The sequence below is a fragment of the Dama dama genome, chromosome 1 (genome assembly GCF_033118175.1).
Source record: "Dama dama isolate Ldn47 chromosome 1, ASM3311817v1, whole genome shotgun sequence".
Lineage (NCBI taxonomy): Eukaryota > Metazoa > Chordata > Mammalia > Artiodactyla > Cervidae > Dama > Dama dama.
The window spans coordinates 52,779,203-52,793,373 of NC_083681.1; the positions used below are offsets into that span (position 1 = coordinate 52,779,203).

General features: G+C 40.1%; 2 protein-coding genes across 7 annotated transcripts in view; one reads left to right on the top strand and one right to left on the bottom strand.

Moving 5' to 3' along the window:
- Positions 1-298, bottom strand: part of C2CD3 (C2 domain containing 3 centriole elongation regulator) — a 118,781-nt gene extending 118,483 nt beyond the window's left edge. For all 4 annotated transcript variants that reach the window (XM_061150019.1, XM_061150037.1, XM_061150047.1 and 1 more), the window contains exon 1: positions 35-298. In XM_061150019.1, coding sequence (XP_061006002.1) covers positions 35-89 — 55 coding nt within the window. In that variant the 5' untranslated portion in view covers positions 90-298. The remainder of the gene's footprint in view (positions 1-34) is intronic.
- A 246-nt stretch (positions 299-544) lies between these two features.
- Positions 545-14,171, top strand: part of PPME1 (protein phosphatase methylesterase 1) — a 50,125-nt gene continuing 36,498 nt past the window's right edge. For 2 of the 3 annotated variants that reach the window (XM_061150114.1, XM_061150121.1), the window contains exon 1: positions 546-792. In XM_061150114.1, coding sequence (XP_061006097.1) covers positions 692-792 — 101 coding nt within the window. In that variant the 5' untranslated portion in view covers positions 546-691. Of the gene's footprint in view, positions 793-14,171 lie in introns of all 3 variants that reach the window. The other variant, XM_061150106.1, reaches the window with a different exon arrangement.

Consider the following 14,171-nt stretch of genomic DNA (forward strand, 5'->3'; position numbering starts at 1 on the left):
TACGCTTTCTTCCACCTTTGGTCGCTCAGATTACCTCTCTTCTTGCGGCTACGGCCTCCCCCAGGCCCCTGAGCTTTCCGTTGCTTCATGACGATCCCGAGCTTTTCACCAACTCAACTACGGCTCCAGCACTTAAGCTGTAGCCTCCCGCCATCCCTTCCCAAGGCGCTAGCGTTCCCCGGCAACCGGCGCCGCTGGGCAGCCTGGGAGGCAGGAAGAAGTGGTTCTTTCTTTAACAGTCTCTGGGAAGCGACGAGAAAAGAAGGCGCCAAGACTCTTTCCCACCAGTAGACTACAACACCCAGGATGCTTTGCTACGCTACCTCTGCAGGGTTGAACGCGGTTGCCTCCAACTGCGCAAGCGCAAGATGCTGTCTTTGAGGACTCCATTTCCCAGGGTACATAGGAGCGCTTCTCTTTCCGGCGAAGGTCGTGGAGTTCTCTCGTAGGGGTCTGAAGGGTCAGAGACTCCGTTACCCAGCTCCCTTTGTAGAGTGTTCCTGCGCACTTCCGGTGGAAGTGCTGGGGCGAGGGGGTGGAGTTTACAGAGCCGGTGGGCGGTGCTGCCGGTAGCTGGGTGCTGTCTAAAGGCTACAGGGCGTCGCTAGGGGAGCGAGCTGTGACCGGTTGGGCCGCACTTAGCGTGGGACGAAGCTTCGGCTACTGTTCGACTACCTGCGGCCTGCCCTTCATGTCGGCCCTCGAGAAGAGTATGCATCTTGGGCGCCTGCCCTCTCGCCCTCCACTACCCGGCAGCGGGGGCAGTCAGAGCGGAGCCAAGATGCGAATGGGGTACGTGACCCGTACCCCTTCTCCCTAGAGGCCCGGCCCCGACCGTTGGAGAATGGTGGCTCTCGGCCTTTAGAGTGGCATGGCAAGGCAGGCTAAGGATTGAGAGAATGTTGGCGGCGGCCTGGAGACGTTTACATGAAGTAGAAGGCAGACCTGGGGACTAGGGGAGGCGCCAAGTCACTGGAAATTAAAGGGCAAATAGTATTGGAGGGAGACGGGAATGAGGTAGAGATTGAGGAAGCTGAGAAGATAGTTTAAGAGATGTATGAGGCACCTCAGAAGAACGGGTGGAGGTTTGAGAAAAGGAAAAAGAGTTGTGACAAACGTGGAGGAAAATCTTTCAGGGATGCTTGAGGGAAATGGGAAATGACTAAGTGAAAAGTTGAGGGAAATTAGAAGAACTAGGGAAAGATTTGGGATGAGTAAATCCTTATCTAGTTTCTGTGAGAACTAGATAATAGAAGCTGGGGGAAACAGGGGACACCTGAGGCAAGGTTGGAGAAGGAAAGAGAACTAGGGAGCAGAAGGTTCTGGAGAGAGTTTCTAAAGGTGAAGAGGCATATTCAGGGAGTGAGCAAGTGACTTAGAGATTAGGTCTCTTAAGGGGTGCTGAGAAAGTGTGGGAAATAGGCCTAAGGAAAGATGGAGAACATAGCCAGGAAGACTGTTAGGGGTGACAGGAATGTGCTGAGAAGTAAGGGTAGGGAGTAAGGGGAGGAGTGATGAGGGAGAGCACGCAGGGGTTTAGAGAGTGACTGTGGGCTCCAGAGATTGAGAAATGAGTAGGAATAGGGTTTAACTAATGGCTTACTGCAGAGAGAAGGTCTGGAAAGGTTAAAGAGGAAGATTTGGGCAATTGATTTTTGCAGGCAAGTAGGTCTGGTGGAAGTTATGTACTGGTCTGATAAAACTCAGTGAAGTATTGAGAGTAGCAGCTTAAAATGTTTTGGGGGAAACCACCATTTACTGGAATGGGAGGAGCTGTGTTGGCTTTTGGAATTTTAGGTTGCTGAATGAACTGGGCCAGGTTGGGGTATCTAAGATGTAGGAGAGAGAGTGTAATGAGTTGAACCTGGGAGAGGTAATTGCTCAAAAATAGGTAATTGATCAGGTAGTCAGTTTTGAGGTGTGTTTGTAGTATCAGACAGGATTCTGGAGACTAGTGACTGTAAGGGATAGAAAAAATATTTAGGTATGTGATAATCAAGAGTGTGTATTTGGAATTCTAGAGATGGATTGATAGATATTCTTGGAATAAGGACTAGAGAAGAAAAATCTTAGGTTCTGAAGAAGTAACATGTACAAAAGCTTACCAAAAAGGAGACGAAGATAGGAGATACAGTGCTGTGAAAACAGGTCCTAGGAATGGAGAGAAAGGAGAATCCTATAAATTAAAACAGTAGGGTGGAGGGGTAGTGAGAATGATTGGAAAAACCGGGGAAGGAAACAAAGACTTAAGTGGAGACCTGACCATGGGACAGAGTAGAAAAATGAGAAAACCTTGACAGATGAAGGTAGAAGGTAGGTCAGTGAATGCACACAGTACAAAGAGGTGGCAGAAGGCTGCATGTAAGGTAAAATGAAGATTGTTTTGACTTTGGAAGACTAAGATAGGACTGTAACATGATCATGGAGGATCTGGAAGCTGATCTGTAGTAGATTATTTGGGGGAAATTAACCTGGACTATAAAATTAATGTAGCATTTATTTTTGATATGTATCTTAGTTGCTGCCTTTTTCAATATAAACTTTGGTCTTTCAGTATTCCAGTGCTCTTCTGTGAAAATACATACAAATACTAGCTTTTTAATAACCATATGTGCTTCAGATAAGTTTAGAGCTTAGCTTCTCACGTTGGCAAAACAAGTTCTCTGAAGATGAAGAACTGAAGAAAAATGCTAAGAGAAAGTAAAATCTACTGATTAGTGCCCACTTCATCAGCACATGTACTAAAATCTACTGATTAGCTTAATTGTCAGTAACTTAGCCTCTTTAATGGAGAAGGCAATGGCACCCCACTCCAGTACTCTTGCCTGGGAAATCCCATGGACGGAGGAGCATGGTGGGCTGCAGTCCATGGGGTCGAGAAGAGTCGGACATGACTGAACAACTTCACTTTGACTTTTCACTTTCATGCATTGGAGAAGGAAATGGCAACCCACTCCAGTACTCTTGCCTGGAGAATCCCAGGGACAGAGGAGCCTGGTGGGCTGCTGTCTATGGGGTCGCACAGAGTCCCCATGACTGAAGCGACTTAGCAGCAGCAGTAACCTCTTTGAGGGCTTCCCTTGTGGTTCAGCTGGTAAAGAATCCACCTGCAATGTGGGAGACCTGGGTTTGATCCCTGGGTTGGGAAGATCCCCTGGAGAACGGAAAGGCTACCCACTGCGGTATTCTGGCCTGGGGAATTAACATGGACCAGTCCATGGGGTCGCAAAGAGTCAAACATGACTGAGTGACTTTCACTTTAACCTCTTTAAATAGATGCTTTGATCCTCTTAATTTAGGTTAACTGCTTATTCTGGAAAATAAAGTTCTTTAGAAAGATGCTTTTTTATAGTACTGTGAAAAGAAGAGCATATATTGGTGAATTTTATGTGTTCCTCAAGGGGCTTATTTTCCTGAATTTTTACTTCCTTATTGGAACATAGGCATGCCTCATGTAACCCTAATGTTAGTGATAATACAGACTCTCCTTCCCTAGAGTCATCAAACTGGAAGAGAGCTTTGAAATGGTTTTACTGCTTCATCAAATGGTTGAGGGAACTGAGCCTTGGAGAATTCTGTATTCTGTTAGGTGAACTAGGAAGCAGGGAGTAGTATATTCTCTTAATAAATGAGAAAACTGAAACGCAAATCTTCCTCATACTTATGCTTCCTAGAAGCTTGGCAGTAGGGCCTCTAAGGACTTGGATCTCTGGACTCTGAGACCCATTGTGTTTTTTGGGTTTATAATTATTATTGTTGGCAATAGTTAATTTGAATTATGTATCTTACTCCTTTGCAAATACCCTGGAATTCAGTCTTCCTTTTTTTAAAGTCGGTCCTAGTTTATAAAGTCTCACTTCCACCAGTTTTGAATCATCCTGTATTTCTAACTTCTCACTTGCTTTTTTTAATCTTCCCATCTTTTCCACTCCCCAGCCTTTCTCTTACTCTCAGGTTGGAACTGTTCCTTTGACAGTATCTTATATGACTTACTCTTTCAACTATTTTCCATAATCTCTTGCCTTCAGTTTCAGTAAACCTTGTTTAGCTGTGTTTGCATATTCAGGGTGGTTTTGAGATTTTGGTTTTTCTTGAGTTTCCATAATTTATTTTTTTCCAATTGAATTTAGTAATCCAAAGTATTACTGGATAAAGCTATAATAGCAATTACTTTTTTCTTTTTGTTAGTACTGTGTGCCAGGCATTGTGGCAGTAGCTTTATGTATGTTATTTCTTGGGTAAAGCCTGAAATCCTGGTTTTATTGTTCCCTGATAGATGCCACTAGATGATGCCCAGAACAGTGGTTTTGAACTTTTTAAAGCTTTTGGAACTACTCTGACTTGAGAGCCCTGCTTGCAACTGGTATTAGTCTGTTAGGTTACCATAAAAAAAATAGCATATTTTTTTTCTCAGAGTTCTGAAGACTAAGAAGTCAAAGATCAAGGCACCAGCAGATTCCGTGTATGGTGAGGACTGCTTCTTGGTCATAGATGGCAGTCTTCTCACTGTGTCCTTACCTGTGGGAAGGGGAAAGGAAGCTCTATAAGGTCTCTTTTATAAGGTTACTAATCACTTTTATGAGAGCTACACCCTCATGACCTTATCACCTCCAAAAGGCTCCACCTTTGAAAGTAACATTGGAAGTTAGGATTTAACGTGAATTTTGGGGGCACAAACATTTAGTCTATTTCATGTGGTGTGCTTAAGGGTGTTTTGAAAGTCACTATTTTAGTACATTCCATTACAATTAGAGAGACTGTAAGTCATTTTTCAGTATGGTTTTGGATCATCAATAGTAAGTACTTTGTTTCTACAATTATCTCTTATAGTTTTATAGTGCTTTAAATGACACATATATATTAGTCCCTTTTTTATATTATTCCATGAGGTAAGTTGGGGCGAAGGTTATTATTTTCTTTTATTGAGAAAATTCAAATGTTCATTAACTTGCCTAATATCACAGATATTAAGTGGCAGAAACAAGACTTCAGAAACCCAGATTTATATTGGATTTTTGTTACTATTGTTGTTCTTATTTGTTGTTCAGTCACTAAGTTGTGTCTGACTCTTTATGACCCCATGGACTGCAGCGCCCCAGGCTCCTCTGTCCTTCACTTTCTCCCGGAGTTTACTCAAACTTATGTCCATTGAATCAGTAATGCCATCTAGCGATGTCATCCTCTGCAACCCACTTCTCCTCCTGCCTTCAATCTTTCCCAGCAGCAGGGTCTTTTCCAGTGAGTTGGCTGGTCACATCAGGTGGCCAAGGTATTGGAGCTTTAGCATCAGTCCTTCCAATGGATACTCAGGGTTGATTTCCTTTAGTATTGACTAGTTTGATCTCCTTGCTGTCCAAGGGATTCTCAAGAGTCTTCTTCAGCACCACAGTTCAAAAGCATCCATTCTTTGATGCTCAGCCTTTTTTATGGTCCAACTCTCACATCCATACATGACTACTGGAAAAACCACAGTTGTGACTATACAGACCTTTGTAGGCAAAGTGATGTCTCTCCTTTTTAATACACTGTGTAGGTTCGTCATTACTTTCTTTCCAAGGAGCAGTTGTCTTTTAATTTCATGGCTGCAGTGAAATCACCATCCACAGTGATTCTGGAACCCAGTTCTCATTATACCTTGGTGCAAAAGAGATCGTTGTTTGAAGTGATAATGATCTGAGTTTGAAGGCTAGCTTGAGCATTTACTTTAGTTAAGTCATTTATCCTCTCATAGTCTGTTTCTTAACTCTAAAACTGGGATACTTCTGCTTACCTTAGAGTGCTGTGAGAATGAGATAACATATGAAAAGCAGTTATGCTTCCTGACACACAAGCTCTTAAGCAATGGTAGCTAGTAGATTATGTTAAGAACAATGAGAAAGGCTCATTCTTTAAGAAATAGAAGCTCTTCTTTCAGTATCTTATAATGTCAGCCTTTCCCCCTTCAAGCTGTGTATTTATTCATATCTGATCAGACAGTTTTTCATTCAACTTCTTAAATGTGTTACAAACATCAGGGCCTCTTAGGAAGGCTTTAAGGAACTGCTTACCACAGATAGAGAAAGAAGGGGCAAAATGGAGTGATTTGCTCAAGGTTGCATATTAAGTTACTAAAAGAGTTAAATCATAAGTTACTGAAAGAGTTTATCTGTTTATGTTAATTATCAACTTCAAACAGTTAATTTATAATTCACATACTGTAGAATTTACCCTTTTAGAATATACAGTTCAGTGATTTTTAGTATGTTCAAGGTTGTACAATCATCACTAACTCCAGGATGTTTTCATCATTCCATAAAGAAACTACTTACCTATTCACATCACCCTCCCTTCCCTTAGCCCCTGGCAACCATTAATCTATTTTCAGTGTCCATGAAGTTGCCTGTTCTGGAGATATATAAATAAAACCATACAATATGTGACCTTTTGTGACTGGGTTCTTTCACTTAGCATAATATTTTCAAATTTCATCTATGTTGTAGCATTTATCAGTACTTCATTCTTTTTTTTTTTTTTTCTGCTGAATGGTATTCCATTGTATAGATATATCACAATTTAGTTATTTTTCAGTCCTGGACTTGGGTTTCCAGTGTTTTGCTGTTATGAATGATGATCCTGTGAACATTCACATGCAAATCTCTGTGTGGAAATAATGTTTGTATTTCTTTGGATGTATACCTAAGAATGGAATTGCTTTGAAGTCTTTTATATATTAGGAGTTTTTTTTCCTTATAAGTGTTAAAAAATATTTTTCCGAGTTGCCATCTTACTTATAATAATTTTTGCCATGTAAAAAGTTCCGTTTTAGAATTTTAATATACTCAAACCTCTGTAGAAAAACCCATTGCTTCTGGATTTTGGATTGCAGAAAGATATTTCCTTCTTCCAAGTTATAAAGTAATTCATATGTTTTTCTCCCTGAGACCTGTATGCTTTCTTTTTTACATCCCTGAAGTTTATCTTGATATGCAAAGTGAACAGGTCTATCTTTTTTATCTTTTTCTTGTATGCTAAGTTGCTTCTGACTCTCTGCAATCCTATGGGCTGTAGCCCTCGAGGTGCCTCTGTTCATGGCATTTTCCAGGCAGGAATACTGGAGTGGGTTGCCATTTCCTCCTTCAGGGGATCTTCCCAACCCAGGGATCAAACCCACGTCTCTTGCATTTCCTGCATTGGTAGGAGAGTTCTTTACCACTAGAGCCACTTAGGAAGCCATTTTTGTCTTTATCCATAGGCTATCCAATTGTGTAACACAATTTTTTAAAAAGTCTTTATCCCGTTATTTGAATTTCACCTCAGTAAAAATTATTCCTTTCCCCCACTAATTAAAATGACATCTTTATCATACACCAAATTTCTATGTAGATTTGGGTCTGTTTATGAATTTTCTTTCCTTTTCCATCAGCCTGTTCATGTGCCACTGAAAGTGAGTTAAGTCGCTTAGTCGTGTCTGACTCTTCGCGACCCCATGGACTGTAGCCCACCAGACTCCTCCGTCCCTGGGATTCTCCAGGCAAGAATACTGGAGTGGGTTGCCATTTCCTTCTCCAATGCGTGAAAGTGAAAAATAAAAGTGAAGTTGCTCAGTTGTGTCCGACTCTTAGCGACCCCATGGTCTGCAGCCTACCAGGCTCCTCCATCCATGGGATTTTCCAGGCAAGAGTACTGGAGTGGGGTGCCATTGCCTCTTCCGATTACTGGTTTAGACCAATTCTGATTCATTCTTTTGGACTGGAGGAGAGATAACAAAGATCTTTATTAGCTACTGTTTATTTGGAATTCTGTTAAGGGAATAGAGAGTGGTGGGAAGTGGGAAAGGGATGTCTGGAGTAGAGAGTAAACAGCAACTGCTCTCAGTCCTGATATTAACAAGAGGAACAGGCTAATCTGACTTCAGATTCCCTACTGGTTTTTTTACAGCACAGGTTTAGGAAGTGGTTTCTCTCTTTCCCTCCCTCCCCCATTTTCTCCCTCTCCCCTATATCCCACTTTTGAGCCCCTTGACCTGAGCACTTCTGAATGAATGTCCATTTTTCCATTTTTGCTAGACGTATTGCCAGCAAATCTGTTTCTCCTAAAGTGGGTAATTGGAATTTTTTTAACCTGACGAGACTTTCTTGTCATGTTACTTGATGTCAGATTTGAGGAAACACCTTTGATTGGTTAGGAAAAACTTTTTCCTTTATACTGTGAAATAGTTACTTTTAGAGAAGAAACTTTTAAGTGATAAAGAGCGCTTTTAAAAAGATGGTCCACTTATATATCACACTTAGATGTCCTTCAAATTCAGTTTTGACAACCAGTCCCAAGCACATACTACCTATATAGTTGACCCTTGAACAACAGTGGTTTGAACTGAGCAAGTCCTGTTACACATGAGGTTTTTTTTTGATAGTAAATGCCATAGACCCTTCAACAACAGGGAGTTGGGGTGCCGACCCTCCCCACAGTGAAAAGTCCAGGTATAACTTATAGTTGGCCCTCCATATTCCATGGTTTAGTGTCTGCACCTTCAACCAACTTCCACTTGTGTTGTATTTACCATTACACTTGTGCAGTATTTGCTATTGAAAGCAAATCCTTGTGTAAGTGGACCCATGCAGTTCATGCTGTTTTGTGGAAGGGTCAGATGTACTACACTTAATACAATTGACAGTCGGTTGAAATTGCATCTGTGGAATCTCAAATACGGAGGGTCCACAGGTACGCAGGGCCAACTGTAAGTTATACATAAATTTTCAGTTGCATGAAGGGTTACACACACACACCCCCAAACCCAGCCCCTCTTATGTTGTTCAAGGGTCAACTCTGTATTTTGAAGATTGAATAAGAGATTATGTTGAAAATTCTTGTCATTATAAATTATGGCAGAAGGCTGAAGTTGTTTACCATCAGTCTTTTTCCACTGTGTCTCTGTGTAGGTCCTTGCCATGGACTTTTTCCAGGTGTAAGTGGGAATCCTATCTCTGCCACTAATAAGCCATGTGACTTGGTCAAGTCTTCCTCTTTCTGGGCCTCAGAAGGAACTCTGAGGTGTACTCTAAAGACTTCTGTGGCACCAGACATGCTTGAGTTTAAGCTCCAGTGCTGTGGAGAGTGGCTCTGGGAAATTTATGTCTTTGAGTCTTTCACATTTTTAAAAGGGAATATTTTTCTTGCTGAATTCAAAATCCAGCTTGTTATATAATAGACAGCTAATTATTCCTTCCCATAAAGTAAGATTTGAATTAGATGATCTCTTAATAATCTGATCCAGTACACAGTTTTTAGAATCTAAGTCATCTGCTTTAATAAGATGCCCTTATCAATAGTAATGAACTCTCATCATCCCAGACAGCCATTTGGTTGCCTTCCTTTCCATTCTTGCCATTCTCTTCAGTGTTGCTAATGAGAACTTTTCTTTTTTTTATATAAGTGCAGTGGTCTTGCTTTAAATAGCTGGCTGCAATTAAACTTCAGTATTTTGTCCCCACCAGAAGACTCCTAAGCTGCAGAATTTGTGACAACAGTGACTAGGACTGCTGCTGTGCAGCTCATGACTCGTTACTTGCCCTCCTAACAAACTTAAGCAGCCTAGTAGATGCTGAAATATTAATATGTCTATTTGGATTTGAGACATTCACCTAAAATCATACAACTTTTATTTCTTATTTCTTGTGTCTAGGCAGGGAAAAAATTTTCTTCTCTCTTTTTCTTCTTCCTCTCCCTTATTTCCTTAACAGTTGATGCATAGTGGTCATACAGTTTTGTTGGTTTTGGTCATTATCTCCTAGTAGGCATTATCACATAGTAGTCAAGGAGCACATCTTCTATGCCCCCTAAGTCTTCTGTAGATATAACACTTAGCCCTCTGACTCCTATAATTATTGATCTGCTGTCTACTCAGGACTGTGAGCTTCTTAATGGTAGGAATCATGTCTTAATTTCCTGGGTGTCTCACGTGCTGGCTGCTGAAGTGCTGACTGAATGAGAAACTGAAATCCTAGACCTGTTTGGCTTCACTCTGTAAAGAAACCTTATTTCCTCACCAGTTGCATTAAGATGGGGTAATTTAAGTGATACTCCTCTGAAAGTTGTTTCAGTTCATAAATAGAATCAATATTTCAACACCAAGCATTTAGGCTGAGTGTATTGTGAGTGTTTACAAGTACATTGACTAATTTGCGATTTAAAATGCTCATAAGGTTGAAACTCAGGCTTGAAGTTTGTCTCTTGTATATAAAGATTCGTGCGTGTTGCTTAGTTTTACTTTAACAAAATTTGACACTTTTTCTCTCTCATTCTCCAGAACTGAAGTAAGTCCTTACTGTGAGAGTAGTTAGTTGTTTAGTTGCTAAGTCATATCCAACTCTTTGTGACTTCATGCACTGTAGCCCACCAGGCTCCTCTGTCCATGGGATTTCCCAGACAAGAATACTGGAGTGAGTTGCCATTTTCTTCTCCAGGAGATCGATCTTCCGGACCCAGGAATTAAACGCAGGTCTCCTGCTTGGCAGGTGGATTCTTTACCATTGAGCCACCTATGAAGCCCAGGAAGATTGTGCAGGCCATGGAGCAGCTAAGTCCTTGCACCACAAGTACTGAGTCCGCCCTCTAGAACCTGTAGTCTGCCCCAAGAGAAGCCAGCCGCTGTAATGAGAAGTCTGTGCACTGCAGCTGGAGAGTGGCCCCCACTCGCCAGAACAGACAAAACCCACACCCAGCAATGCAGACCCAGAGTAGCCAAAAATAGCTAACTAAAGATATAAAGTTATAAAAAGAAATGTAAAATGAATTCTGCGTGATAAAGTATTGTGGCATACTTTAGTTGGTAGCTTTTTATTTTTTTTAGTTCCCTGACCAGGGCTTGAACTTGCTCCCTTGGCAGTGAAAGTGCAGAGTTCTAACCACTGGACCACCAGGGAATTCCCTGGTAACTTTTTTTTTTTAGTGTTAAAAAAATCATGGTTTATCATCAGTCAGTGGTGCCTTGTACATACAGTATTTCATCTCACAACTTGATTGTGATTTATTTTGCTTAGTCTTCACTAATTTAACAGTAATCTCCTTTTGTGTTTTAGCCCCAAAGTGGTTAGCACACAGGAGGTCAGTAAACATTTGATCAATGAATGAATGATGCTCAGATACAGTGGACATATGACGTTTTTTCATCAGCTTAGGATTGTGCACTCTGAATTTAGTAGGGAAGTAAATGTGAGGGAAGAGCCAGACTTCTTGAGCATAGAAGTGAAATTTTAAAACTGTGATTATTAAAAAAAAAACAAACTGTGATTATTAACAGTATATAAAAATGAACTTGTACCCTATTATATCCCTCTATGATTCCATATTTATATCCCTCTATGTTTATCCTGTTAAGAAAATGCAATCCAGGTTGTTGTGGGGATTAAATTTAGATAATGCTTGTCAAGTGCCCAGCACAAATGCACATGTGTCTGGTTTGTTTCATTTAATCCTTCTCATCCATTTAATTAAACCAGCTTTTCCTTAAGCATAAGAACCATGGTTCAAGATATATTAATATCACTTTAAATTCAGTTTTCTATGTGAATCACGTGAACTACATGCTTATTATTAACTGAATTTCATCAGAAATAGCATTGTAACATATTATGGCTAACTAGACTTGGGGATGGAGCTTCTCAGAGAATCTACGAATATTTTATAATACTGTTAATCAGAGGAAATGTACTTCAGTTTTTCCAACAACTTACTTTACAAACCTTTGAAATATAAGGCCATTTTTAAGTTGGAGAATACACTAACATTTTTTTCCACTGAATATTGGGAAATTACTTTTTTATTGATAATTAGAAGGTTTGTACTTTTGCCTATTCCCTATCCAAGTCATTGTTTAATAAAAATGGTACTTCCAATTTTTATAGCATTTGATTTAACAAAATTTTCCCACCAGATGTAATCTTTGTGAATCCGTCTCTGACCTGGTTCCATCCCCATAAGTGTCCTGAACAAGATTGAATGTCCCATCTGTGAGCTCTCATGGTACCCTAGGCTTATTTCTGTCATAGCTATAGTATACAGTGACTGTTTACTTGCCTGTCTCCCTCCAAGCATTAGCTCTTTGAGGTCAAGAACCAAGTTTTCATTGATGAAAATTTCAGGCCTGCTGATTTCCCTCATGCCCAGAAAGTGTATCAGGGCCTGCCATTCAAGGCATATCCAAAGGTCTCTTTAATTGAAATTAAGTTAGCTGCTTATATAAGCAAGTTGTGACTGGAAAAAATCCCTTAAATAATTACCCTAAAGATATTTGCTGTTTGTCTTTTATCCTGGATCGTCATGGCATTTAGATGAGTCTAGGGAAGGGGTTATAGAACCACTGGTTCTGAAATATTAGGGTTTTCTATAAGGATTTTATTGGCCTTTAAGCTCTGACCTCAAAACTCTTTCTTCCTATTGTGATATATCTAAGCAGAATAGTAGCTTCCACGTGTTCTGATGACTGAGAATGGCCACGCATCAGTAATAAGAGTGAACAACTCCAGTTGATCTTTGTAGACTGTCATAAAGTGTTCTATTGCCTGCTTTTTTGCTTTCATTACTGATATCTCAGTGGTTGTGTTTTTGTTTGAGGCCGGATCACTTTGTATCCTTTTTTCTGTTTACTTTTAGTGTTTTTGAAAAAGATGTTATTACTTATGCTGTTCTTATATTGGGTGAGTGGTAGAAATAAAATTTAGAAAAATTTCTAACTTGGGTAAAGCACAGTTCTTAATTATCAGAAGTATAAGTTTAGAGTTGTTATTGTGCTGCAGCCATTGTCTTTATCCATCCATTTAAAACAAAGCAGGTTTTTGTGTGATCTGACTCAGCAGGTTGGAAGTTCCCATAGACTAAATATCTTATCTGAAAGTGGTTTTAAGTGAGGTAAGGCTTCATTCATACACCCAGTCGTATATTGGGCCATAAGTATCCTTTCTTGTCTAATACAGGATGTTGTGTAAAATCCTGCTATTTCCATTTTTGGATTCTATGATGCCCAGTTAATAAGGAACATTTTCACCAGTGGCCAACGCAGAGAAGTATTAGGAGTAGGATGTAGAATTTTCAAGCACCTGGTAAATCAGTGTTTTGTTAAGTTGGAACTCTTTTATAAGGTTTCCTCTGTTCTTTCTTTGTGAATGACTTCAGAGAAACTTGAGAATTGTCTTTGATTCTTCCTTTTCACTCCACCCTTCTGCTCTGTCCCATCATTATAATTATAGTTGTAAACCTTGACTTTCTTCTTAGTCTCCGTGGTACTCAGGCTTGCTTTAAGAGTCCTCTACCAATCATTATCCCTATGGCAGGAACTAATCCTCTTCCACTTCTTCCTGGGGATTTCTGGGTGCTTATTGTTAGCTTTGATGGTTTTAAGAATGGAGAGAGAACCTAATATTATTTTGAGGATAGTATTAAAAACCAATAAGGAAGTGACCCTAGCTGAGCTACTTTTTATGGTTTTGGATGAGTTATTTAACCTCTCTTGGGTTTAGCTTTCTCATTTGCAAAAGAGGAATAATAGCAGCTACCCTAGAGAGTTGTTGAAATTAATTCATTAATTCATCTCCATTTTCTCCTCAAGCCCCTTGAAATTATAGTAAAGTAACTTGGAAAAAGGAATAATCAAAGGATAAGGAAGAGGAGGGAAGGTAAGATACCAGCAGGATTTAGGAAGATGGCAAGTTGAAAACTGTTAATTCACTGACAGGGAAGAGCGAACTGCAAACTGTAGAAAGAGAATGAAAGTTGAAGTTAATCCATATGTCAACCCCATAAAGATTCAGGAATTGTAGATGCTAGGTACCTCTGAAAGGGGGTTAAAAATAGGATTGATTGACTCCATTAGACTCCCAGATCTTTTCCTTTCCCTCTATTTATTGAAAATAAATTTCTCAATAATGGGAGAGAGGTTAACTTCTGGAAAAATTGAACCAGAGTGGCTCTGGATTTAGAGACAGTAGGGATATGAGAGCAAAGATAAAGCAGCTGGATGAAACAGGTATTAAGTGAAAGTACATAATTGTGTCTTCTAAATATGTTATGGTTTCTCCTTTACTTTCCTCAGGTCTTTGCTTAAAGAAGCCTTCCCTGATCACCTGATTTAAAATTTATTCCTTCCTATTCTGATATTCATTGTCCCGCTTCCTGACTTTATATGGCCCTTATTGTCA